Genomic DNA, 26,699 nt, shown 5'->3' on the forward strand with positions numbered 1-26,699 from the left:
TGCATTTGCTACTTCACTGTTACTGTGATGATATACCTGACAGAAACAGTGTAAGTGGGCATGATCGGCATTGACTTGTGTTTCAGAACCTTCAGTCTCTTGGACCCCTGATTACATCTGCAGAAGCATGTGGTAGAGGGGAGCTATTTGTTCTATGGCCAACCAGACACAGAAAATAAGACAGGGAAGGACCAGGGATAATATGGCCCCAAGGGCCCACCCCAGGGGCCTGTTATCTCTATCTTGACCTTACCTTCTAAGATTCTACAGCCTCAACAAATAACACCACTATTTAGGGTCCAAGCCTTCAAATCAGATGCTTGGAGGGGGGGCAATAACATTCTATAGTAAAACAGTAACAGTGATGTTTAATACAATTCAACAACCATTTCTTAGTAAAACAGAATGACGGGGAATGTGGACATATTGCTAACAGAAGGCAACTAACCCAAGGTCAAAGAACTCTACCAATGGGGTCTGAGACACATTCCAGTTAACAGAGGAAAAGAACTCTTTGCTACTATTGCTAAAAAGAACTTGTCCTAGATTCTTATTTAATACAATAATAAAAAATTAACTGAATACATATTATGGGATAGTAGATAAATGTGTTATTTTTCATAAAAAGTTATAGAAATGTAGTAAAAACATAAAAGGAAAAGGGAGGGGTCTTATTATAAAATAAATCACAAGATTAATAGCTTTTCTACTATCAGCAGTAGCCAGTTGGAAAACAATTTCAAAGTAACAGCCAAAACATAACATACAAATAAGTGTAAGGAAATTTGTTGAAACTGTGAAGAAAGCTGTACCTCATTTTTGAAGGATTCAGAAGTGAGGCAGATCAATGCATAGATCAAGCTTGGAAATGCGGAGACTACTCTCTCTGTCATCATTCCTCTAATTTATTCAGAGGTTAAATATAAATCTAATTGAAGTCTAATTTGGCTTTTAGCTTGTCTCTAATGTCATTAGAAGTTCATATTTTTCTATCAGTTTTACAGCCTGAATGTTCAACAACATGAAACTGACTAAATTATGATGCATCCAAGTGACAGAAACAATCCATTGCTCATTTTAAATCATGATTTTTAAAACAGTGATGTAAGAAGTTTGATATTTGCAGTTAAAAAGTTTAAAAATAGAATATTAACATGTATGTGTAAGTCTGTGTGTATGTATTATATATGCAAAAATATACATATATATGTTATATGCACGCCTATGTGAAGTTACAGAAGGGGGTACCAAACTAACAAAAAGACAGATCCAAAAAGCACACTGTATAGAATACACCAGCGTACACATAGGTTTTATTAGTGAAGCTATGAGTGCTATTTGCTTTTACTCTTTTTTTTTATCTTTGCTGAATTTTCCATTGTGTCCTCTTTTAATGAAAGAACAAGACAGTGTTGCCTTACAAAGTATCGGTGCATAAGAAAGAGATGAAAGTTTAAACGAAAACCTTTGCATAAGTTTTCAGCTCAGTTTTTAGATTTGTGAAGGCTTTCTTTTAATATTAAAAAAAGAAAAAGTACTAAATCTGACAACACAAAAACGTTACACTGCTGGAGAACTCTAAACTGGGTTGTAAAGCACCCATGTACAGCCATCCCCTCTGCAGTTGCTCCCATCATTTTGCCCAGTCTGTTGATGACCCAGAGAACTGGTTTGTATCAGTGGTTTGCCTTTGTTCTCCAGCTTCCTTTGACCTTGGCCCACATGAGTCCAGGAAGTCAATGGAAGAAGAACAGCCATGAAGATGCAGAAATGCAGGCTTCAACCCCAGCCTGCTCACAGCTCCCTCCAGATTCCTAACTCACACTCGTCTTTTCAGGCAAAACCCTAAACCAATGCACCCCCTTTTCCATAGACATCTTTGGTCGTCTAACTTCCATATCCACTAACCCCTGCTAGAAGTTTTCTCACCCCACATCAAGCTTTCAAACCATGGATCTTACCACTTCATTCCCTTGCCTAACCTTCCAACTGCTCCCCATTGAAGGAAGGAAAAAAACATATGCTTTTATTAGCACCTGATGCCTATGGCTGGGTGAACCTCTGTTGCTGTGGTGGACTGAGACCCAGAAAAAAGTTCCTTAATTCTTTAAGAATTTCATACATTGTACTGTGAGCATTTTCACCCCTTTGCCATCTTTTCCCAGATCCACCCTGCATTCTATGTCCACTCAACTTTGTATTCATCTTTTTTTTAACCCACAAAAGCTCATTAATGAAGCGTATATACTCTTAGTGTGTAGCCATCAATTTGAGTGTGTTAGACCTTCCAGGAACCACACCCTTAAAGAATAGTAACTCTCCCTCTCCTGGCAACTATCACTTTCCAATAGCTCTTAAGATAGGAATGGTACTCCGTGAGCACTCCCCATTTTCTCTCCCCATACTGGGATCTGCCTGTTCTGAGCTTGTGCAGGCCGTCACAATCACTGAGTTCTTAGGTGCAACTGGCCTTTTGTGCCTGGAAAAATGCATTCTTTGTAGTCATCACCATGGCTGGCTCTCATAATCCTCCTGCCCCTTCTCTCCACATGATCCCTGAGCCTTGGGAAGCAGGTGTGGTATGGTTGCTCCATTTAGGACTGAGCACGCCCGCCTAGTCTATTATTCTCTACACCTGGCACAGTTGTCGGGAATAGGTTATCTCTATCTGAGTTCTTGGATGGTGAGATCCCATCGACCCTGCCCCAAACATTACAGGCTGCCGTCGTTGCTCTTGGTTGCCCTCCAGAACTTAATGGTAAGGTCCTATGGCTGAAGACGTCACATGCGTGAGTCACAGGACACGGAAGACAAGTTGGTATTGACCTAGAAGCTTCATCTCTTCTGGCTAGCTTTCAGAATGCTAGAAGGTACTATGTCCTATTGGAGGTTGGGGGGAATAAGCATCAGCCTTACTCAGCTGTGAATGCTATAAGTAAAGTAGTGACCTGATGGCAAGATATGCCCATTGATGCCACAATGGGCACCGATGGCATGGGAGTCACCAACCACTTCCTGGTTGACTCTAAAAGCCCACTCCACAAGATGGAACCCATACCTGACACAGTAATCGGGGCCAAGAGCATGTGAGTAGATAAGTCATAGGCCCGAGGGAAAAAGCTGCTACTGTTATTACTCTGCTAATGAGACATAGAACTAAACCAACTCCTAAGAATTTCTCCTTACGCACACAGATTAGTGCAACTCTCAAAGCTCATCAAAGAAGCCTTTTTGCCATAGATGGTATTTAACACAGAGACCTCATTGCTTCTTACAAGAGTAGACTGTGTTCTGTTTATACAGCTCTGGCTACAAATATAGATTGTCTGTGTGGTGAGCAAACCACTCTGAACCCTTTGGCTGCAGACAGCTAGAGGAATCTAGGAACCACAAATAAAATCCAATTACTATCTAAAAACTAACAAGATCTTTAATGATCACTTCCTTTGGTTAACTTTCCTCATAAAAGCTGGTGTGTTGTCTCATCTTTTTGCCCCCCAGGGATCCTGAATTACGTGGCAATAAGAAAAAGTAGAAGAACGTTTTTCAGAAATATTTGTGTTTAGAAAAAAATAGGCAAATAACAAGAACCAAAAATTCAAATAGCACAAGTCATTATAACATTTAGGTAAAGCAACTGGGAGCATGAACTGTTCTTGAAGAATAACTCAGCTTGCTTCCCATTACACATGTTGGGTGGTAGATTGTAACCACCTGTAACCCTATAACCCAAGGGATTAATGCCTCTACCTCAGGGCCACCTGCACTCATGTGCACATACCCACACACAGAGACACACAGTTAAAGATAAAATAAATACTTTTAAAAGGAAGAAAGTGTTGAGAATCATTGGTGAATATGCGTATCCACATACTCACATATAAAGGAATTAAACCAATGTTGAATACCCTTTTTAACCTACCAAATAAAAATTAAAACATACCGTTCAATGTTGGAAGTATGGAAATGTGCATAGGCTCCCTCAAATACTAAGGCCTGAGACTGAAACTTCTGCTAATAATTTTATACTGTGGGGCAGGGAGGTAGCTCAGTCTATAAGGTGCTAGCCAGACCAGTGAGCTACATGTATCTGCCTATCCTGGCCGCTCCAGCCCTTAGGTGTGCTATCACGACCAGCTTCTCAAAACCTTGGGTTGTGGTGAGTGAATTCAGGTCTTTATGTTTACAAGTTCCAGACCAGTGAGAAACTCTGTCTCAAAAGACAGAAAGCATAGGGTGCCTGAGGGATGGTAGCCAAGGCTGTGGTCTGATCTCCAAAGATGCATCCATAAAACCAGGAGAGCAGGTGTGTCAAACAAACAATAAATACCTCTAAGAAGTCTTGTTGGAGAAAAGCAAAACTGGACTTGCCCCTCACTGAAAGCTATCAGTAAGCTCAGCACACACCACCTCCAAAGAAGGTTCACTTTCCACAATCCACATTGTAGAAAGAGGGAGCCAAGTTGTCTATAGCCTCCCATTTAGCTGCTTAGCCAATGGAGGCTCCTTAACCTGCTGCACCAGTTCTGGTAGAATTCTCTGCTTATGTGGGGAAGGGACCTTAATTACTGCTTCTATTTCACTAGAATTAATAAGTCTGTGTTGGTCTGAATGAGGATGGTCCCCAGGGGCTCGCATATTTGAATTTTGGTCCCCAGTGAGTGGAACTATTTGGGAATAGGAGGTGTGGCCTTGTTGGAGGAAGTTTGTCATTGGAGTGGACACTGAGATTTTTAAAAGCCCCTCTCTCCCTCTTTATCTCTCCCACCCTCTTTCTCTCTCTCCCTCTCTCCCCTCTCTTTTTCTTTCTCTCTGCCTGCAGCTTCTTAACCCTATGTCCTCTCAAGTACTGCTCCAAAGCCATGCCTGCCTGCTCCTTTGATGGTCATGGACTAATGCTCTGAAACTAACACTCTGAAGCAAGCCCCCAATTAAATGCTTTCTATTAGAAATTGCCTTTGTCAAGGTGCTATGAACTTGCTTCTTAAATCTGTCTTCATTGTGTCCCATAGGTTTTGGCATGCTTTGTTTTCATTTCATTCAGTTCTAAAAAGTAAAATTCTAAAAAAGAAATCAATTCTTGATTTCTGTCTGTTCATTTGGTAGTAAGTTCATTTTCCATGAGTTTGTATACTTTCTGTTATTGATATCCAGTGTTGGTCCATGGTGGTGAGATAGGATACAGGGGATTATTTCAGTTTTCTTCTATCTGTTGAGACTTACTTTGTGTCCAAGTATATCGTCAGTTTTGAAGAAAATTCCATGAGCTACTAAGAAGATATATTCTTTCGTGTTTGGGTTATATGTTTTATAAATGACTGCTAGGTCAATTTGATTTATGACATTGTATAATGCCAGCATTTTCCTGTTTAGCTTTTGTCTGCATGGCCTGTCTATTGGCAAGAGTGGAGTATCAAAGTCACCCACTGTCACCACGTAAGGGTCAACAATGTGATTTTTAGCTATAGCAGTGTTTCTTTTACGAGCTTGGGTGCCCTACTGTTTGTTGTACAGATGGTTAAAATCGAAATATCCTCTTGGTAGGTATCTCCTTTGTGCATGTAGTGTCCCTTGTTATCTTTTCTGATTATTTTGGTTTGAGGTCTAGTTTGTCAGATATGAAATGGCTACACTGGCTTGCTTCTTAAGTCCATTTGCTTGGAATGTCTTTTTCATCTTTTTACCCTGAGGAGTTGTGCATCCTTGATGGTAAAGTGTTTTTCTTGAATGCAGCAGAAGGATGGATTCTGTTTCCTAATCCAGTCTATTAGTCTGTGTCTTTTTTGTAGAAAATTGAGACCATTGACATTGATAGTTATCAATGAACAACTAATTGCTTCCTGTTATTTTGTTGTTATGGTGTAGGTTTTCCCTCTTCTATTGATTTACTCTTCTAGAATTATTTATTCCTTGTGTTTTCTTGGGTATTGTCAACTTCTTCAGACTGAAGTTTTTCTTTCTTATGTTTTTTATAGATATATACTGCCTAAATTTGGTTTTATTGTTGAGTGTTTTTCTTTCCCCACTATTATGATTGATAGTTTTTCTGGGTGTAGTAGTCTGGGATGGCATCTGTGATCTTTCAGAGCTTTTAAAAGTATTTGTCCAGGCTCTTCTGTCTTTCAGAGTCTCCATTGAAAAGCCAGGTTTTATTCTAAAAGACCTCCCTTTATGTGTTACTTGGTTTTCCCCTTGCTGATATTTACATTCTTTCTTCATTTTGTATCTTTAGTGTTCATATTATTATATGTCATGAAGAATTTCTTTTCTGGCCCTGTCTATTTGGTGTTCTGTGTGTTTCTTGTACCTTGATAGGTACCTCCTCCTTTAAGTCGGGGAAATCTTCCTCTATGATTTCCTTGAAAATATCTTCTGTGCCTTTGACCAGGGCTGCTGCTTCTCTAGCCTTGTCATTCATAGAGTTGTTCTTTTCATAGTGTCCCAGATTTCCTGTTTTAAAGATTAAAAGATTAAAAAGGAAATTTTTTAAAGATTATTTTTAGATATTATTTTTTTTAAGATTTGACATTTTCTTTGACTGAATTATATATTTCTTTTATCTTGTCTTCAATGCCTGAAAGTCTCCCTTCCATGTCCCGTACTCTGTTGGTGAGATTTACTTCTGAGGTTTTTGTTTTGTTTTGTTTTGTTGGCTTCCTAAATGTTTTATTTTTGGTTTTATTTCAGTTTGAGTTTTCCTTACTTACTCTACTTTCATGTCTTGAAACATTTTCATTATTGTATTCTACTGCTTCTTTGTGTTTTCACAGACTTCAATTAAGTGATTTATTCAATTCCTTTTTAACGTCCTTGATATTTATAATCGCTATTTTGGAACCCTTGTCTTGTGCGTCACGTACTGTTCCCTCAAGACTAACCGTAGTTAGTTGCTAGGCTGTGGCGGAGGAATATTGTCTCATTCATGTGTGTGACTTTGTACTGGTGTCTAGGCATCTGGAATTAGGATGACTGAAGTGATCCTGGTTGTTGATAACTGGTTTTGCTTTAGTCTTATGGGTGCTCCATGTTTTTAAATTTCTGTTGCCCTCTTGGGATATTAGGAAAGTGTGGTAGCTGTGGGTTCCCTGGTAGGGGTGCTTCTGAAGGTCCACAGGTGGCAGAGAGAAACAGTGATGGACTAAGAGAAAAGGCTGAGAGGGGCTGTGGAAAAGAGATGAGTATCCTTTCTGCGGCAAGAGTTGCCATACCCAGAGAGTTGGGGGTATGGTGGGAGGAGGGGCTCTGCAAGTAGACTGTAGCAGGACAAGGAATATTGTCTTGAGACAGGTATCGCAGGACAGGGGACCCTGAGTCCAAACCAAGAGTTAGAGTCTCTTAGTGAATGAAGTTGAGGTGGGAGGAAAGGCACCTGTAAGCAGGCTGCTGCAGGGCAAAGAGCGGGAGTGCAGAGATCACAATGGAGGAGGACATGAAGGACAGTGAAAATCACCTGGTGAAGTCCCTTCCAGGTGTGGCCAAAGGGGGTCTCTGGTAGAGGGTGTTTCTGTGTATCAAAGGCTAATACAAGGAATGAAGATGGTCTAGCAGGGAGGGCCAAGAGGGTCAGCGCAATAGAGCTAATCTGGGTCCACACCAAGACCTGGTGTTCTCCAGAGAACAGAGGTGTGGTGGAAGGAGGGGCAGCTGCAAGCAGGCTGCTACAGTGCTGCAGTCGAGACAGTAGATTGTAATGGAGCCTAGGAAGGACCGCGAAAATTGTCTGAGTCCCAGCCCAGTGTGGCTCCTGGGTCCATTTGTGTTCTTACTATGGCCTTCCAATCTGCTGATTCATCAGCCTACAGCCAGCTCCTAAAGATCTCTGCAAAGCTGTTCCTCCCCACTCTTTACATCTTGTCTGGGATATTGGTCCTCAAACCGACCTCTCCAGACCTTAGCTACAGTGGAATCTTCATTTCCCAATAGTTCCACATCCCGTTAGTACCAGCCTGTGTAGCTTTTTTTTTTTTCACTATGAAAGAGCTAACAAGATAGTTGAGTAAGTAAAGGTGCTTACTATACCAAGCCTGACTACCCAAGTTTGATCTCTGGGATGCACATAGTGGAAGGACAGAACTCACCCCCACATGTCCAAATGTGTATCATGACACATGGACTCTCATATACAAGTAAATATTAAAAAAATTTACAATAAATAACAAATTGATCTCTTCATTGTTTAACTCACTTGAATGAGTGATGGGATTTTGGTTTTACTGAACTCCCCCAACCCCTGCACATCTTTAACACTCAAAAGCATGCCTGCCACATCCAAAATAAGCATTTATTTAACTCAAGGCTAGGCATATACATTTATTTATTTATTTTTATTTACCTGTCATTCATTTAACAAAGACATCGACTTCTCTTTGTGTGCTAGGCAGGCATGAAGATCTCTACCTCTAGGAAGCTTAACTTCTAGCAGAAACAAGAAACAATGAACCAAATAATGCTACTTCATCCAAAGTAGTAAAACATAACAGATGCTATGAGGAAAAAAAAATGTAGAACAGAGAAGCAGAGTACCGGTGCAGGGAGCTGGGGAGTGAAGGTGAAGAGGCCAGATGGTTTCTGTGGTACAGAAGGTGGCATAGCTTACTAAGCCAGAAAAGGGGACCTGGCAAGAAGGCTTACATCAATCATGGCAATCATTTCTGCAAATGAAGGGCCCTGCTTCTGGTGTCATAGTAGTGAGGATTGCAGGAATATGTGTGGGGTTCCCCCCACACCACTGACTTAAAGATTGAAAAGGCAAGAAAATCAGGGTCTAAGCACTCAGCCAAGTTTTATTGAAAGCACACACACACACCTGCCAAAGAAAAAGGGAGCGGTTACAATAAAGACCTGTCATTAACATTAACACAAAACATAACATTAGCATCATTAACATTAACAATGCCTTAGCAGTAGTTACAGTACTTTAATGATGTTTGACTCCTGCTCCAGTGCCCCAGAGAGAGATAGATTCCTCTCATCTGTTGTATGAGACAGGAGTAGAGTGGAGCCAAGTGTTCCTAATGTGTGCTTCCTAGTGTGAAAATAGTGTCTACTACCCTCTGAGAAATGTTTCTTCCAACCTTGTGTTTCTCCTAGTTTCACCAGAACTGTCTGCCCTGTGGTGGCTGGCTTGAGGTCTGTGCCTAACTGAACAATATCTTTTCCTAAGCATTTAAAAAATACTGGCTTCTGTTGGAGGAAAAGGCTTTTTCTCTTCTGCTTGCAAAGCTAAGGATGTGGGCTGAGCTGCCATCATTCCTTCACATTGTCAACCATTTTATTTCCAATTTGATGCGTATCTATTTGTTTTGAACAGAGGAAATCAGGTTCTTAAAAGACCAACAGGAGTTCCTGTCCTCATGAGGAAGAAAAATACAATAGGTCAACAAGGAAGAAGTGTAAAAGTTACTGAAATCTGAAATAATTCTGAAGAAAATCACCATGGTATTAAGATAGGAAAAAGTTAAGAAAAAGAGGTTGTTGCATAGAGTGTCTCTGAGCAGAGAATGCTTGAATTAAGATCTTGAGGGATGGGGTGTTTTACCCATAAAAATGTCTTGGGGAAAAAAGTTCTTATAGAGATCCTGAGATGGAAATGAGCTTCTAAAGCCAATGTCTGACAAAAGAATTATGTTGCAACAGTACAATAAATACCTCCCAGTGATTGCTTATAGTAAATACAGGTTTATTCTGGCTTATGGTTCTGGTGGCTCAAGACCAAGATCAGTTCTCTGTCAAGGGTGGTACACCAATGTAGGAGCTAGTGTTCACACCTCCAGCTGGGAAGACTGGAAAAACAAGCCTCTTGGAAGCCACTCCCCTCATTAAACCAGGAACCTCCCAGTAGACTCCTTTGCCAAAGCACCTTATAATAAATAATACTACCTTTGGAAGCAAGCTTTGTACTTTCAGAAACATCTTCCAAATCACAGCAGGAAGCAACTGTGATTTAAAAGTAGAGAAAGAGGGAAAGAGTCCCAGGGGCAGAGAGCTGGTCCAAGTGTCTTGCAACATGAGAAAAACCAGTATGAAAAAAAAAAAGGCCCACAGGATGACCTAGAAGTAAAAGAAGGGCCAGAGTTCCCTATGGACACTCAGCATGTGCTGCTGTTTCCCTCTGCCCCATAGCCCACTCTTTCTAGGTAAATGATCCATAAAAGAAAGCCCATCTCAACTTCAGTGGGATTTCTGTCTCTTAGACCAGTACAACTTCCATTGGTTTGTAGAGATCTGCGGTTATGGAAAGGGTTGAAAAGAGTTCCATTGAAATCATAACAGTGCAAGAGCTGGGTTACGAGCCTCCTGTATCTTTATACATGGTTTCTATCAATTCCATCCACTGGCTGTGCCTGATTTACTAGTTTAGAAGGTGGAGATTCTTGTTCCAGTTTGTGTTTCCTTACTGTGCCCTCTGTCATGCCCTCATCCCTACCTGTGCTAACACTCACTTGTTTCGGCGCTGCTCTTCACTCCCGGCCCTGACAGTGCTGTGATCAAATGTGACAAGAGTTCAAGAGTGAATGTAACCTGTTGAGGACATTTTTGGTGTTTGTCAGTCTCAAGGCTGACCACTCTGGACTAGACAACCAATAAGGGGCCTCTTAGGCATTTTCTGTTTATGTATCTTTATGTACATATGCCGACCAAATATACTCAAAGAAGAGGAGGCTATCAACTTAAGGGGACGTTGTGGGTGGGCTCAAGGGAAGGAAACTGAAGAGGCTGGAGGAAGGAAGGGAAAGGCAGAAGTGAGATAATTCTATTTCAATTTAATTTTTTTTCTAATCTAAAATGGAGCGTGTGCTTCACCTTACCTCTATTTATTTCAGGTAATACACTGATCCCACCACTGTGGGTTTCCAGGCTCAAGCGCAGTTCACATTCATTTGCAGAAGGTCTTAAACTCTGAAACAAGATCCTACCCCACGTTTAAAATCACCCTTGTAAAAGCAGGCTTTCTGGTCTCTCTCAGTGACTGTCACAGCTTGCCTTCAATCTACTTCTATGATCATCTCTGCAGCCACAATCTCATGTCCAGATTAGTGATGTTCTGGTTTCAGTTTACAGATGGGGGCTGAGGCCTGAGAAGCCCAAGGTTCAGAGTCAACACTCCTGGGTTACAGGTGGGGACACTGAGGGCTGGGGAGTTTAAAGTCAAAGTCAACAACTTTCTGCAGCAAAGGGCATACCTGAGACCAGCCAGAGGCAGCTGATTCTCAAGCCACTCCTGGTTTTCTGTCCGAATTATTTCTTGGCAAAAATGCCACTGTAGTTTCAGGACAGTCAAGTGTATTTAGAATGAGCTCAGGGAAGAAAGCAGTTTAATTAAAAGGAAAAAAAAATTAGTTGAGTTTCAGTGCTATTCTCTTCAATCCAAGATGGAAATTAATTTATAATAACCTTATATTTTATTCATGTCATGCTGCATGTTTCAGAGTATATTGGCATCCTTTTATTTCCCAGCTAGATGTGAAATAATGGTGTGTTTTTAATGGGCTGTAAGTCACTTAGTGCTGAAAGGACATGGCTGAGTCTCGGGTAACCATTCAGGGAAGTCTGCAGCCACTGGGGAGTCACTCTGCTTTCCTTTTGATGAGTCATGATATTTAAAATTCAGAGGACTGCTTGCAGGCTTCAAAGCAGCCCTTTCAGATTGATCACTCCACAGCCTAACTCCATTAGCAGACCAGGACAAAGAGAACTCATCCATTTTCTTCTAACAACCTCCTCCTCTCTTCTCAGACTAACCTGACAGAGCTGAAGTCATTTGGTTCTCCACCTTTGGCTGTCAGCAATGTCAGTGCTGCAGTGATGGTCCTCATGGCCCCAGGGGGCAAGGTGCCCAAGGACCGCAGCTGGAAGGCTGCCAAGATCACCATGGCGAAGGTAGACAGCTTCCTGGATTCTCTGATCCACTTTGACAAGGAGAACATTCATGAGAATTGCCTCAAAGCCATCAGACCATATCTGCAAGATCCTACATTCAACCCAGAGTTTGTGGCCACCAAGTCCTATGCAGCTGCGGGCCTCTGCTCTTGGGTCATGAACATTGTGAAGTTCTACGAGGTCTTCTGTGATGTAGAACCAAAGCGTCAAGCTCTGAACAAAGCCACCTCAGACCTCACAGCTGCCCAGGAAAAGCTGGCAGCCATCAAAGCCAAGATCACTGTAAGTGAACCTAGAACTCTCCTGCCCTACACAGCTGTCCTATAAAACACACAGCACCCTCTGGCCACTGCCAGAGCCTAACGATAGAACACCTAAGGAGAAACCAAATGTTCATGCAACTTTCTGTCCCTTTTCAACAGGGACAACTTTTTATGTTTCTTTCTCTAACACATATAGGCCCAACAAGAAAAACCCACCAGGCAATTGGTTCTTTGGTCTGGGCCAAAAAAAAAGGGGGGAGAGGGATTGCTCTCCTATGAGGAAAGAAGAGCCCCAGAAATGCATAGCAGACATAGCAGACTAAGAGTAAAAGTATTCTCAGCTGCTCCCTCATCAGCCAAATATGAACTAAATGTTGTTGCACTTTTGATAATGAGGAATGAAAGGTTAAGGTTTTGAGGTGTTGTTCTCCCTTGAAATGTAGGCTGGAACTGACGTAACTTCACCTTTTCTACCCATTTCCAGTTCTGGCCAATTGTCAGGCTGCCTTACTTTCTCTGCAATGTGAAGATGTGGGCGTGATATGTGAGATCTTCAGTGTTTTAGGGAAGTTTTTAAAAATAACTCATGATGACACAAGCCTGTAGTGCCAGCACTCAGGAGGCTGAAGCAAGGGGAGCATGAGTTTGAGGCTCGCCTGAGCCACACAGCAAGATTAAATTAAGTAAATCAGTGTGAATAAATAGTATGTTGTGGGATAGAATGGTCCTTGCTCCACCTGAAGCTTCTGAGCATTTGTAAACACCTTATGTCATTAAACCTGTTTTGTCACTCAGGTGTGGGGGGTTGTTGTAATCTTGTTGTGATCTTACACCTCCTAGAGAGAGGATTGCCCTTGAATTTCACTTTCATTATTGTAATGAATACGACTAGGCTGGGGAGAGCATAGGCAGCTTGGTAGAGCTCTTGCCGTGTACATATGATGTCCTGGGCTCGAACCTCAGCCAAAAACGAAGATTAAAAATTAGCGAAGTGAGAGGTGGCAATCAGAAGGCTTGAGGTCGCATAATTTAAATATCTATGTGCCTCCACAGGGTCCCACCCCTCACCAAGAAGCTATTCTCAGTGGTTACCTTCTGGGAAAAGGAAAATGAGTTTTCTCTACTGGAGTGTCTCTAGGTATGACAGCTGCACTCCACGGCAGGCAGAAAGCCCAGGAATAGTTGGTCAGCAGAAAATGAACCCCATGTTTTGGGGTTTTTGTCCACTTTGTAATTTTTTTCTGCTCTTCTTTATCCTACTGATTTCTGTTTTGTTTCATCTTGTCTTGTTTGCTTTTGTTTTTCGTGCTTTGCTTTTTTTTTTTCAAGCGAATGAGAGAGAAAGAAGTTGACCTGGGTAGGGAAGTAAAGAGAACCTGGGAGGAGTTAGGGGAGGTGAAAGAATGTAATCAAAATATATTCCGTGAAAAAAAAAAATTAAATGAATAAATCATCTGCACATCTCAACAGACCTTGGCTCAGTCTCAGCGGTAATGTTCACTCACAGGCCTTCAGGGCGCCCAAACTTCAGCTCCCTGAAGGAAAGTAGACAGAATACTAGTACCTGCCTCATGGGATTGCCCTGAGGACAGAAGGCAGCCATGTGTGGAGCATGAGACAGAGGCAGCCTGTGACAAAGAGAACAGCAAGAAGGGCCTGGGGGACCATGATCATCGCTGTTGCTGCTCACCCCTCCCCCACCTTGCTTCCTGCGCTGTCAGTCACTGTGCACATCCAGTCACAGGCACACAGGTGCCAGTTCGGTTGCTGGCACACTGGAGTGCAGCTGGACGACGTTCTGGACCTCTGGTCCCTCCACATGCATTCCAAGCAAGTCAGACTCCTGCTGCAGGGGTGTGGGGATGGTAAGGCAGCTTTTGCACGCTGAGAATTGGGAGTGCACATGTGCTACCACCTCCACTGATGGTCTGGTGAGAACCTGCACATGAAAGCTCTAGGCGGAAGGCCATTGCAGCCAGTCTTTCTGGGTAATACAAAAACATGAGACTGGGATGTAGCTCGACAGTAATATTTTAGGCCCGGTGCTCAATCCCTAGCATCTTAATCAATAACAATAATAACTTAGTGAAGAAATTAATCTCCTCTAAACTCCTGCTTTATAAACCCGGTGTTCATCGACCATTTCCTTAAAACGATTCTGCTGCAAGTACCAAACACCTCACCATCCCCATTGCAGCTTTTTGGGGATGGAAATCTTCCTGGTAACCTTCCTATTGTTCCGTGTCTTCCAGAAAAGTGCAAAGAACTGAATTTTTAAAGATTTTTTACTCAAGTTATTTTAACTAAAAGAACATTTGGTACAGAGGGGATGTTTTTTAAATGTTTATACCTTTCCAGTAGCCAAATTCACATGATGGGCCCATTCAACCTGGGAATGCAAAAAGAATATGTACCGAGCACTTGGCTACCATAGCAAGCATTCTTTTTCTGCCAAAATATGTTCTGCTTTTAACCACCTCCTCTCCTTCCTGTGATTATACATGCACCTAATAACATCCCCAAAACACGACTGGTCACTTTACTGAATCAAAGCAAAAGAGACATCACCCATCCTTTTCAGGGTGGCCCACCTGGGCTGACAGGATGCCTCTCCAGGTGCTGCTGAGGTCACTACAGCCTCTTTTCCCACACACTTTCAGATATGTACACACACACACACCACTTCTGCAATGTTACCTGAGCCCCAGAGGAAATGCTATCAGTATCCCTTTTAGGGCTTAATACTTAACAGTCACTTAACATTCAGTGCTTTGACCAGTGAGGAATCTCCTTGTTGACCACCACCTCCCTCACACACACACACACACACACACACAAAAACCTTCTCTGACCAAGCTTGACAGCAACATAATCCATGGATACAAACATAAATATTTAGATCATTTAACAACATATCCATTTAGCAAGACAACAGCAGTAGATTTCCTGACCCGGAGCCAGAGCCCATGACCTCCTCTTGGGCCAGGATTTTCTCCTGTGGAGTAAGCCTCAAATCCCATCAAAAGTTCACTGTTCGCCCCCCGTAGCAGCCTTGTCACTGGTGTACCAGGGGGCACATTTTGTCCGGCAGGTTGTCCTTTGAAGGATTCACAGCTGGGTAAGGGTAGCTATGACTTTTCCCTCCCGGCAGCCAGCTTGGCACCTTCCAGAACTGTGAAGGCTGGCCAGCGAGGAGGAAGCCTTCAGGTCAGTCCAGCTTGATGGTCTTTATCCTACAATCAAGCTTTGTGGAAATAGGGTTGTACCATATAGTTCTGTTTTAGAATCCAGTCAAGAGGAATGGCAAGAGCCTGCATTGCTTTGGATGGCCCCTGGGGCCTCCCTGAGCTAGTGGCTCTTACAAGGCCTCCTATGCCTTGGCACTTGGATTTTTACTTAATAATCAGTGGTTCCTGAGAGGATCATTACCCACACAATGCAGGGTATCTCCTTTCAAGCTCTTTTAGTTACATATTAAATAAACTTATAGTATAGTCAGTTTCCATATTACCTTTTCACACCTCCTTAGTTTAAGATAAGCCCTACCCCACCCTCTTGTCTTTCCTGTCCAACTTCCATATCCACTTTAACCCTCCCACCACAAATTCAACTCCCTCTTTTTGATGTCGCCTGTTTTCACATCACCTGTGTCTAATACCCTGTTCTTCTATATTATTCACGATGACACAGGGAGACCTACTGTCCTTAGCTCTCACATGTTACTGTTTTCTTCTTTGGCAATCTCTCTTATATTTTCTTTGTAATCTTACCTTCTGTAATACACAGAGATTGGATGTTGAACTTGTTTTGTCCTCTGTTTTTCCTCACCTTTGTCACTGTTTCTTCTCTTGGGCTTTCAGGGAGATTTCTGAAGCTTTGCATAGTTTCTAAGTTCTTCTTTATTACCTGTACTGTTTGTTTACATTAACAATAAACTGATGGTGATTCCCAATATCAGTTTTGTTCTCTCCTCCAGTTAGTAAAGTCCTGTTCTCACTGTATAGCTGAACCATCTTGAACCTCTCCGAACTGGTCACGAGGCCTTTCGTGCTGTTCTTGTTGCTACTGAGAGTCCTGTCTTTTCCTCAGGCCATGCTTTCCTCTTGTCTATCTTATCTAGGTTTTTTGCTCACATCTCTGTCTGTTGTGTCTTAGAAGAAGCTAAGAAGATGCCATTGCCACTACAGTAATGAGCACACAGCAGCTGTGATCTCCTAAGGAAACCTACAAAGACATGGAAGCTGGAGCAGGGTTAGGAGGGAAGAGGGGGGTTAGCGGAAACAGGAGGAAAATATGAGATTATAGGTAGGATAAATATGATCACAATATACTTTACGTGAGTAAGAAAATGTCAACTTAAAAATCGGCTTTTTAAAGGCTGGTATTATCTCTGCAGATAAAGGCAGGTCTGACTGATAGGATTCATTTCTGAGATCAGATGAGCTATGCTCGATGCATCCTAGCTACTGGAGTCTCTCTTTCATGGTGATGCTGCATTCTGCATAAGGACAGAGATACTTTTTGGGGTATTACTAGCTTCCTTTTTGCCAACCACCCTGTCACACTCTTCCAAAATCACCAGTTTCTGGGAGGCTCTGCAGATAGAAACTTCCCTGGTGACCTGTGGAAGCCACAGCCTCCTCTGCCCTCCTCCAGCCACCACACACCTCCATTGGCACAGTCTTCCATCCTCCTACTGGACTCCTCACTCCTGAGTACTGCCCACTGATTCACAGAGTGCACGGAGCTTATGCCACTTGTAATTGCTTCCCAATGACTTTAGCGATAGCTGGGAAGACGAGGAGGCGATGGGTGTGCTCAGTCTGCTGTTATTAACCTATGCCTTGCCTGCTGCTTTCTAAAGGGTGTTGTTGTGTAAGCTCAGAAACCATCTGTTTATCTTACACCTCAGCAAGGGCCCACGAAGCAGCCTTGACTTCAGTTACTGCACTGACACTGCACACACACACACACACACACACACACACACACACACACACATACATACAGGATGTCTGCAGAACTATTTGCTGTGTGTCCCAGGTGTCTTCAGCTTTGTGAATGTACACTCTAAAGGGACAAGTGTCATGTTTCCACTCTTCATTCTTGATAAATTCATTTTTTTTTTAAATTGAAGCTATGCCTTTCTTTAAAACATCCTACCCTTTCTGATGATGGGGTAAAATAGATGAGGCCTAAGTAAAAGTTTCTGCAGAAGGTGGACAGCCCAGCCTCCTCCCAGTGCAGGACATCTAGTAGGTGACTCTCCCAAGTCTACCCTGGACCTGCTGCCATGTTCTAGTCTTTCCAGCTTTGATGTGCTTTTGCCTCCAACAGCAACATCTGTGCTCTGCAGACTTGCTGAAACCCTTCCCCCCAACACAAGGGGGGGGAACTTATATCCTTCTCCTCAGCTCTAACCCCATCTCGCCTCATTGCCTTTACGAAAGCCAGAGCTGTGGTTAGACATCTCTGGGCTTCCATCTCATGCTCTTCCTGCAGGAAAAAGCTGAGATTGACCCTGGGACACTGCCTGAAATCAAGCCTCACTTGGCTTCCTTTCCTCCTCCTTCCTTGCTGCTCTTGGTCTCTTAGCCTTCCCCTGCCCAGCATTTCCTTCAGAGTCCTCTTCTCCTGAAGCTTTTTCTCAGAAGCTTTAAAGGTGGCTTGGAATTACCGACCAACTGTGTGTTCCTTCCTCAACAGCGCCTTAATGAAAACCTGGCGAAGCTCACTGCCAAGTTTGAGAAAGCAACAGCAGAGAAACTCAAGTGTCAGCAAGAGGCTGAAGAGACTACCGGAACCATCTCCCTTGCAAACCGCCTGGTGAGTCTGATTACATCAGCAGCACTTGTCAAGTGCCCCAGAGGTGGGAACAGATGAGCTCAGTGCCGTGCAACTCTGACTCCCCTTTGGGAGATGCGAGGACATGACCGGAGAAATGTGGGTCAGTCTTCTCTGTTCAAAGCTGATTTCATAGGCAGAGGAGAAGCTGACTCTTCTGGGCAGCTGGTGCAGGTGTGGCCATGCTTCCTGGCATGGGCCAGCAGAGCTAGCATCTTATGGGCAGATTCTAAAGTTCTTATCTGTGTAGTATTTGATCCTAAGGTGCAAGATTGGAGACAGAGAAGCAGAAAGGAATGACTGGCCCTGAGCATATGTGAATGTGACCTTTCTCATGCCCCACTGTACGCACACATAGGGAAATAAGGGGGAGATATGGGCAGGCTCTGGCCCTCCTGAGAAATCAATGCTAAACGTCAGGGCAAAGGTGTTTATTTTTAGGGTATCTGTCGCTATGTAACAAATTATCCCCCCAAATTATCCAAGGGACAACTGTATCTATGTAATCCTTGATTGGTGCAGGAGAGAGCCAGTATTGGTGGGGTTGGGACCAGGGGACTATACTAATAGGGTTAAGTGGTGTTTCATGACTCCTCAATCTGTTTGCTCAGTGTTGGAGGCCTTCACAGTACCCACTATGTTTATAAGATTCAAGTTAATGATACTCCCTTCTTGTTTCATAGAAACTGTTTTTTTTTTTTTTTTTTGGGGGGGGGGGGAAGATACCACAGTAACCACTCTACAATATTTTACAATTTTGTGTCACAAGGGATTTGGGTAGAATTTAGCATGCTGTGTTGTCACTATGCCTGAGGAATTCAGTGTTATTCAGTCCTGGGGCTGGGCTGGGCTGGGTTGGACAGTCCAGAATGGCTTCCCTCGCCTGGTAGGCTAGTAGGGTGGACCCATAAGGGCCTCGCTCCGTCTATGTGAAATCTCTCTAGTAGAGTCATCATAGATAGGATGGAACATCTCGGAAGACACTACTAAAGTGCATGCTGTCCCAAGCACAAGCGAGTGACTCTACAAGTGAGTGATCCGAGAGATAAGGAGTAGAATATGTCACTCTCGTAAAACCTGGGACCACAGCCTAGCACACTGTCAGTCACTTCTGCCTCAGCCCATCAAAATAGTTACAAATTCAAGAGCAGGTAGGTAGACAACTACTACTTTTGAAATAGACACCCTGCTGTCCTACTGTGCTCTCAGCCTATTTAACTCTAACCTGCCTTTATGAGAACACTATAAACAACCTTACTATGCTTTGTCCTTCCCATGTAATCAGCTTTTACAACATAAGCTAATGCATAACTTTAATCTTAAATTAGGTACTCCCATGCCCATAACCCATAATAAAGTACATGGAGACGACAATTATTGATTTTTGCTTGTGTCTGTTTTGTTCTGTTGAGATAGGCTCTGTAGTCTAGGCTGGTTGCAAACTCACAATCATCCTGCCTCGGCTTTCAGGGTCTTGGAATTACGTATGTAAGCCACCATGTTTGACTTTGATGAGAGGTTAGAGAATCTGTGGCCTTTTAAAATTCCTTGTAGCTTGTGTTTCTATCACATCCAGTGTGGAAGACTGGAAAGCAGCTTCTACTGAGTGTGATTTCTCTTTAGCCCAGAGTCTTTGCAGCATCACCCACACCAAAGGAGAGAAATATGTGCACTGGTTCCAGCTACAGCCACATTTCTTAGAATTTAAGGAGCCGTGTGTTGGAGCCGCCACTGAAAGCCACCATTGAATTGAGCCGTGGCTTAGTGACGGTGTCAGTTCACATGTGTGTCAGTTGCTATGTGCGCTGATGTGTTAAGACTAGAAAACAGAACTAAGACATAGAAAGGTTCCTCTTGGAAGCTTTAGACCAAGTTTAGACCAAGAATGAGCATGAGCATGATATCTCACTTCCTTCCCTGTCTGTGGTTCTGAGGCTGGCTGTTGTATTTATCTAACCTGTTGTCTGTCCCTAACAAAGGACTTTGTTCTTTATTGAACAGAACAGAAATCAATGGTAGGGGAAATGGGTGGGGAATCTTTTTCAACAGAAATCTTTAACAGAATTTTATAGGGAAGAGGTTACTTTCCTGACCGCAGAACAGCTCTTAAAACTTCACAGATATTACCAACTAACATCCACTTGTTGCTCCCAATATTTAGGGGATATTTAAGGTAGCTATCAATCTGTTGGCTGCTTTCAGTGAAACATTACCACAGCATACACACACACGCATGGAAGTACGTAATTCAAGATTAAAGCTATACATTATCTTTGGTTGTAAAAGCTGATTACACGGGAAGGGCAGCCTGTGGTAAGGTTGGTTACATTGTTCTCATAAAGGAGAGCTAGGGTTAAACAGGCTGAGCACATAGTAGAATAGCAGGTTGAATACATAGACCAAAACAATCTAGAAGCACATTATCAGCTCGGATGCAAGGTCTGGCAGAAAAATGTATTTCCACAGTAATGGGGGGGTCAGGCTGCTGTGTAGCCTTGAGATGATCAGTTTCACCAAACAATTTGGTTTAGAGATGGCACCCCACAGCAAGAAATCAGCCAGATCTAGCTGGCCCGCCTCCCATCTAGCTTCTTATTTGGCTTCCAAAAGTCAGCACAGCCTTCTACATCACCTGGGGACTTCTTCACACACATTCTCATGGGAGGCTGCGGGGCTGGCTGTACAAACACTGAAGCCGCATCTGTCTCCGCCACCAACAGGGAGTCTGGAAGAGAAACTTCTAGTCTGAGAATGGGACAGTGCCGTGGTGGGTGGGCAAATCCCTTTGGCTCTGCCAGCTCTGACAGTGTATGATATTTTCCTCCCAAGAAGAGAGGTATCTTCCAAACATGAGCCAGGCCATTTTAGATGTGTCCTGCAGTCTCTGGCACTTTGTACACACGAGTGTGTACACACCTTCTATCACTGCCTGGATTCACCTCTATCTTCCCACCCACTGGGAAATTGTATAAGGCACAAGGACTTGATTTTATTTTCACACCTCCAACATTCAGGAAAGAGAAAGAAGGAAGGCCTAATTTTCTATGATGTCTTGCAGACCAGGCACTATGCTGAGTGGTAATGTGTATGAGCATATTGGGTCCTCACATCTTCCCATGGAATTGGTATAGAAAGGGCAGAGCCCGGCAGCCTGCACTCAGAACCTGTTCCCGTTCCACAGCCTACTGTGTTGTGTCCTGCTGTGTCACCTGAAGCCGGGACACGGCTGATGGGAAGGGCTGGATGTGCAATGATTTCCTGAGACTTCCTGGCGTGGACATACGGTGTGTGACCTCCTTGGCTGAATACACAGCTCTGGGGGCTCTGTCTGATGCTTCCCTCCCATTTCTGCCCTCTTTTATTGATAGGTTGGAGGACTCGCTTCTGAAAACATAAGGTGGGCAGAGGCTGTGCAGAACTTCAAACAGCAGGAAAGGACATTGTGCGGAGACATCCTGCTCACCACAGCTTTCATTTCCTACTTGGGCTTCTTCACCAAAAAGTACCGAAAGAGCCTCATGGATGGGACCTGGAAACCCTACCTGAGCCAACTGAAAGTACGTATGTTATTGGCTTCTCCGTCCATGTAATAAATAAAATTGAGCTGAATTTATAGAAAAAAAAAAAAAAGACAGGTTTCTTGGGGTAGCACTCAGGCTGCCCTCACAGGAGTGGGTCAGAAAAGTCACAAGGCTGGGCTGGGGTAGGGGCTTCTTAAAGAGGAGTGAAGGGAGTTGTGACATGATATGAGTTAGTAGCATTATGGTTTAGGGCCTTGTAGGTGGGCTTAGGTCCAGTGGCCACTCTGAAATCTGGAACTAGGAGCTGGCTTTGTCCAGTGTTTTGCATTGGCTTTTGAAGGTGAGAGCCCCTCTTCAGAAGAGAAGGTCAGGGAACTCTTGGCCCAGGCCACCTTGCCTTTGTCCCAGAAGGTCCGGCCTAACAGTATGGCCTGAATTTCTCCTATCAGCCTGTGTGTACTACTGAGATCATATGGCCATACTAACCCGAATACACTGCCACTCCAACCTGAGCATCAGGAATGGGCCACACAAGCTCATATCCTCTATACTACCAGGCACTGTGTTCCACCTGGAGTCATGTCTCTTAATCAAGTCATCCTGCTCTGGTTCTTTGGAGGACTCTTGTCTCCTGGTGCTTGCCTCAAAATGGTAAAGCCTGGGAGTTACCAAAAGACCTCTGAGCTTCAGGGCGTCAGGGGAGCAGTGGGGAACCAGACAACTGTGCGTTGGGTTCCAAAACCACACAGTTTGTACCCATGGCTTAGCAACACAGCTAGGAAAGCAAGTGTGCCCACCAATGCTCAGGTGCTCTACCATGCATGGGCCATGCAGCCTGCTGTCTCCATGTAATCATTCCCAGACCCTCCCTCCGTGTCTCAAAGTAATAGAATGGGGGTGCTGGATGCTGGGTGCTGAATAAAAGAGATTCTAAGCCTTGCCTAGACCCCAACCTTCCCTTGGCACATTCTTATTGCTCAGCCTTATCAATTCCCAAACACTAATGAAGAATTCAGGGTATCCCACATGCCATATCCATGGAATACAAAGACATCTCAGACCAGGACGGCTTCAACACATTCATAGTCCAGTGGACTTCTGTGGCAGGAAGAGTGAGCACAATTTTCACTTGCACCCCGAGGCATATTACAAACACCATTCATAACTACATCTCTAGAATGCAAAACCCATTTTGTGTATAATGATGGCTAAGTTTTCCCAGGCCAGCTCACAAAATTCTGCCCACTTGATGAATTTGATGGACTAGTTTAAAATGTGCGTCCAGACCTGGCAATTGCACAGTTGCTAGTTTAGCAGTGGCTAGCGGCGCTGGCTGTGTTAATTCTTTGAGCTAATGTTACTAGTTTAGCTATGATTTCATTCATCTTGAGCACTTGTGGAGGAAGGAAACTGGTGGGAGAACCATCAGCTGAGAGAAAGCGAGTGGCTCTTAGGAGCATGGGGGTTGGGGCTGGTTTGAGATTCATAAGCATATTGTGCCATGGACTCCTTTGGTGAACACTATAGCAGCGTGCTGGGGAGCAGGCAATCAATAAGGAGCTGATGTTTACTTGGCTCATGATGCTGCAGTCCGGTGAGTCTGCTGCAGACCTCAGCACTTTGACATCCCGTGCCAGAAGGCAGAAGAGCAAGAGAGAAAGATGGAACCAAACTCACATCTGTGACCCATTGTCACAGGAACTAATTCACTCCCGTGATATCAATGGGAGCCATTTACAGGGCCACAGAACCTACTTACTGGGGATTAAGGTTTCAACACCTACATTTGGAGGAACACATTTGAATCACAGCAAGCAGTTTGGTAAAGTCTATGAATCCTGGAATAATGCTTTATTCACAGAATTACAAAGAGAGCATGGCAAAAACACATTTCTTTTCCCTCTCCCCTCAGGCCTACTTCAATCTCACAATCCTCCTGCCTCCACCTGGCTACATCAAGCTTCTCAGGAGAAATCAGCCCTGTGGTATTCTTATCCACAGGGCTTAAAACAGAAATGTGTTTTAAGCTAGGCATAGTGTCATGTATATGTAACATATATGTAATTACAGCAGTTAGGGGGCTGAGCTGAGAGGACCACGGGTTTAAGGTCAGCATGAGCAACATAGTAAAGATGTTGGACAGAGGGAGAGAGAGAGATTGCTTGATGCTATAGCACGGGCCATCTGTTTCCTTCATTTAAACTTGTTTAACCTTTGACATTGTGGCATGATGTTCTCACTTAAAAACTTCAGACTCTAGAACCATGTAATTGGGGTGCCAAAAGAAAAAAAAAGCCTCCCAAAAATGTCATAATGTTTTAAGTAAGTTGATTTTTTGTAAGACTGCATTACAGCTATCCTGAGGATCATGTGGCCAAAGGGCTGCCATTTCAACATGCCTGACTGAAAAGGAGATGGTTCAAATAGTTTTCCTGAGGAACCTAGGAAAAGCAAACTGCAAAGACAGTTGGCTCAAAGAGTTGAAAGGGTGTAAGTCTAAACCTCAAATTCATTATACTAAATGGAAGTGGCCAGACACAAAAGGTCACATCTTGTAGGATTCCATTTTTATTAAATATCCAAAATAAGAAAATCTATAGAGACAGAAAGCATATTAGTAATTGCCAGGAGCTTGTAGTAGAGAGACACAGGGAGGGATTGTTTAATGAGCATGATTCTTCCTTTGGGGCCATGAAAATCCCTGGGGGTGACTAGATCTAGATCGAGCTGAGAATGCATAGCCCTGTGTGTGTGCTGCCCCCCCCAACTGTACACCTTACAATAGTTCATTTTACATTGTGTAAATTCTACCTCATTTTACAAGTCTGTAAGTCAATGAAAAAGATTGTTTATAGAAGAATTAGGTGAGCTGAGAGAGGGCAACATAGGAAAACAGAAAAGATTCTCCAGCCCTGAGAGTACACTCAGTGATGTGTGTGGGGTGCTCAGGGCTGGGGGGTGCTATCCAGCAAACTCCAGCAGGTATGCTTGCTTGTGGGGGGTGGGGGTATGGGGAAACAGCCTTGAGGAGGGAAGATTGGCTTGGCATAGGGGAAAGGAAGCTTCCCAGCCCTTTTCAGGCTGGTAAAACTGATGAGAGAATAGCATGGTCTGTGTGGGCTAGTTCTGCCACCAGAACACTCATGTGTGAAACAGAGAAATATGACAGAGGAGTGAATGTCCACGTGGTTATGTATATTTTAGATTAAGGTAGAAATAATCAGGCTGGCAAGACAGCTCAGTCTCCAAGCCCAACTACCCAAGTTAGGTCATGCAGACCCATGTGGAGAGGAAGAGACCCAACTCCCCCAAATTATACTCTGGCACACATGCCATATCATGGGCACACCCACCCACATACATACACATGCAAGCACATGTAATAAATAATTTTTAAAGACATAAGTAACCTATAGAAGGAATTTGATTTAGATGAAATACTGCGGAACAGAGCACTGGTCACAGGATGTTTTTCTGCTGTTTCTCTAGCAACGTGCTTTCGGCAATACTCACACAGCCAGGAAAGCTCTCTTCAGGGGGATGCTGGTCTTACTTTTAAAGGGGTTATGCTATATAATGAGGTACTGTAGGTTCTCCTCCATGGACACAGAGTTTTCCATCCAGAGTGTCACCTCTTCCTCAGGTTCCCATCCCAACCACCCCAACCTTGGACCCCTTGAGGATGCTGACTGATGATGCTGATATGGCCACCTGGCAGAATCAGGGCCTCCCTGCAGACCGCATGTCCATGGAGAATGCCACCATCCTCACCAGCTGTGAGCGCTGGCCACTCATGGTCGACCCCCAGCTGCAAGGCATCAAATGGATCAAGAACAAATACGGAGAAGAACTCCGGGTCACCCAGCTTGGCCAGAAAGGGTAAGTGGCTGGTCACATGGATCGCCACTGTTCCTTTTGTATAAGAAAACATTGCAAGGAGCGGGCTTAAGCCCTGGTGGTGCTGTCAGTAGGATAGCAATAGTTCACAATTTATATGTCTCATGGGAAGAGAATTCAGTTTCCTAACACAAAGAAGTGGTAAGTGTTTAAGGAAGCAGAAATGTATTTGCCCTGACCGTTGCATAAGGTGTACATGTATCAAATCATCGCTCTATACCCCACAAGGATGTACAATTATTATATGCCAGTTAAAAGGATGCTGTCCCTTCTCATCCTATCTGGGCATGCATTGTCACCATCTCTGATCTCTTTGACAATTATTTTTGGTTATCAAACAAACAGTATCAGAATCACCTAGGCCATAAGCCTCTGGAGTGCCTGTTGGGAACTGTCTTGACTGTGTTAGCTTCTGGCCCTTGATTTGGGTTCATTGAAGTGGGAAGACCCACCTTAAAATGGATGGCACCATTGCCTAGGCTTGGGACCCAGACTGCATATAAAGGCGAAAACTGTTGTAGTAGTTTGAAAATGGTCCCTACAGGATCTATGACCTTGTCGGAGTAGGTGTGACCTTGTTGGAGCATGTGTGTCACTGAGGGTAGACTTTGAAACTTCAGAAGCTCAAGCCAGGCCAAATATCACTCATTCTTCTTGCTGCCTATCTAGATATAGAACCTCTCTAGCACCGTGTCTGTCTGTGTGCTGCCATGCTTCCCACCATAATGATAATAGACTAATCCTCTGAAACTGTAAATCACCCCCAATTAAATGTTTCTCTTTGTGAGAGTTGCCATGGTCATGGTGTCTCTTCACAGCAACAGAGCACTGACTAAGACACTTACTGAGCATGCGCATTCTGCTCCTTCGGGCTTGGTTCTGTGAATGCAAGTTAATCAGCTGCCTCAAGCTCCTCCCTCCAGACTTCCCCTGATGGACTGTACCTATGAGCCAAAATAGGTCCTTTCCCCCTTAAGCCAGATCTATCCTGGTGGCACACTGGTGGCAGGCCTGGAGCAGTCAGGACCAGCTTTTGAGGGAGGGGGACAACATGGTCACTGGGTTAGGTTTACACTGTCAAGCCTGGCTCGTGGGCTCTTGGGCTTTGCTGCCAGTTCCCACAGGATTCTGCAGGGCTCAGACAGGAATGATGCTAATCTTTGGCCTGGAGTGGTAGCTAAGTAAGCACCAGCTTCTCCCCATTCTACATCATGACTCTCATGATGCTCGAGGGCCATGGATGGACGAAATAGAGTCCCCATGGTCCTGCCTGGCAAAAACAAATGTGGCTAGA

At 43.7% G+C, this 26,699-nt stretch overlaps 1 protein-coding gene across 1 annotated transcript in view; it reads left to right on the top strand.

Annotated features, from left to right (window-relative positions):
• The window catches only part of Dnah9 (dynein axonemal heavy chain 9), a 316,088-nt gene that overhangs the window by 221,526 nt on the left and 67,863 nt on the right, over window positions 1-26,699 (top strand). The window contains exons 50-53 of the mRNA XM_055594261.1: window positions 11,737-12,162; window positions 17,850-17,969; window positions 21,356-21,544; window positions 25,152-25,387. Coding sequence (XP_055450236.1) covers window positions 11,737-12,162; window positions 17,850-17,969; window positions 21,356-21,544; window positions 25,152-25,387 — 971 coding nt within the window. The remainder of the gene's footprint in view (window positions 1-11,736; window positions 12,163-17,849; window positions 17,970-21,355; window positions 21,545-25,151; window positions 25,388-26,699) is intronic.

The sequence above is a fragment of the Psammomys obesus genome, unplaced genomic scaffold, assembly GCF_907164565.1.
Source record: "Psammomys obesus unplaced genomic scaffold, mPsaObe1.curated_primary_1811, whole genome shotgun sequence".
In the NCBI taxonomy this organism is placed as follows: Eukaryota; Metazoa; Chordata; class Mammalia; order Rodentia; family Muridae; genus Psammomys; species Psammomys obesus.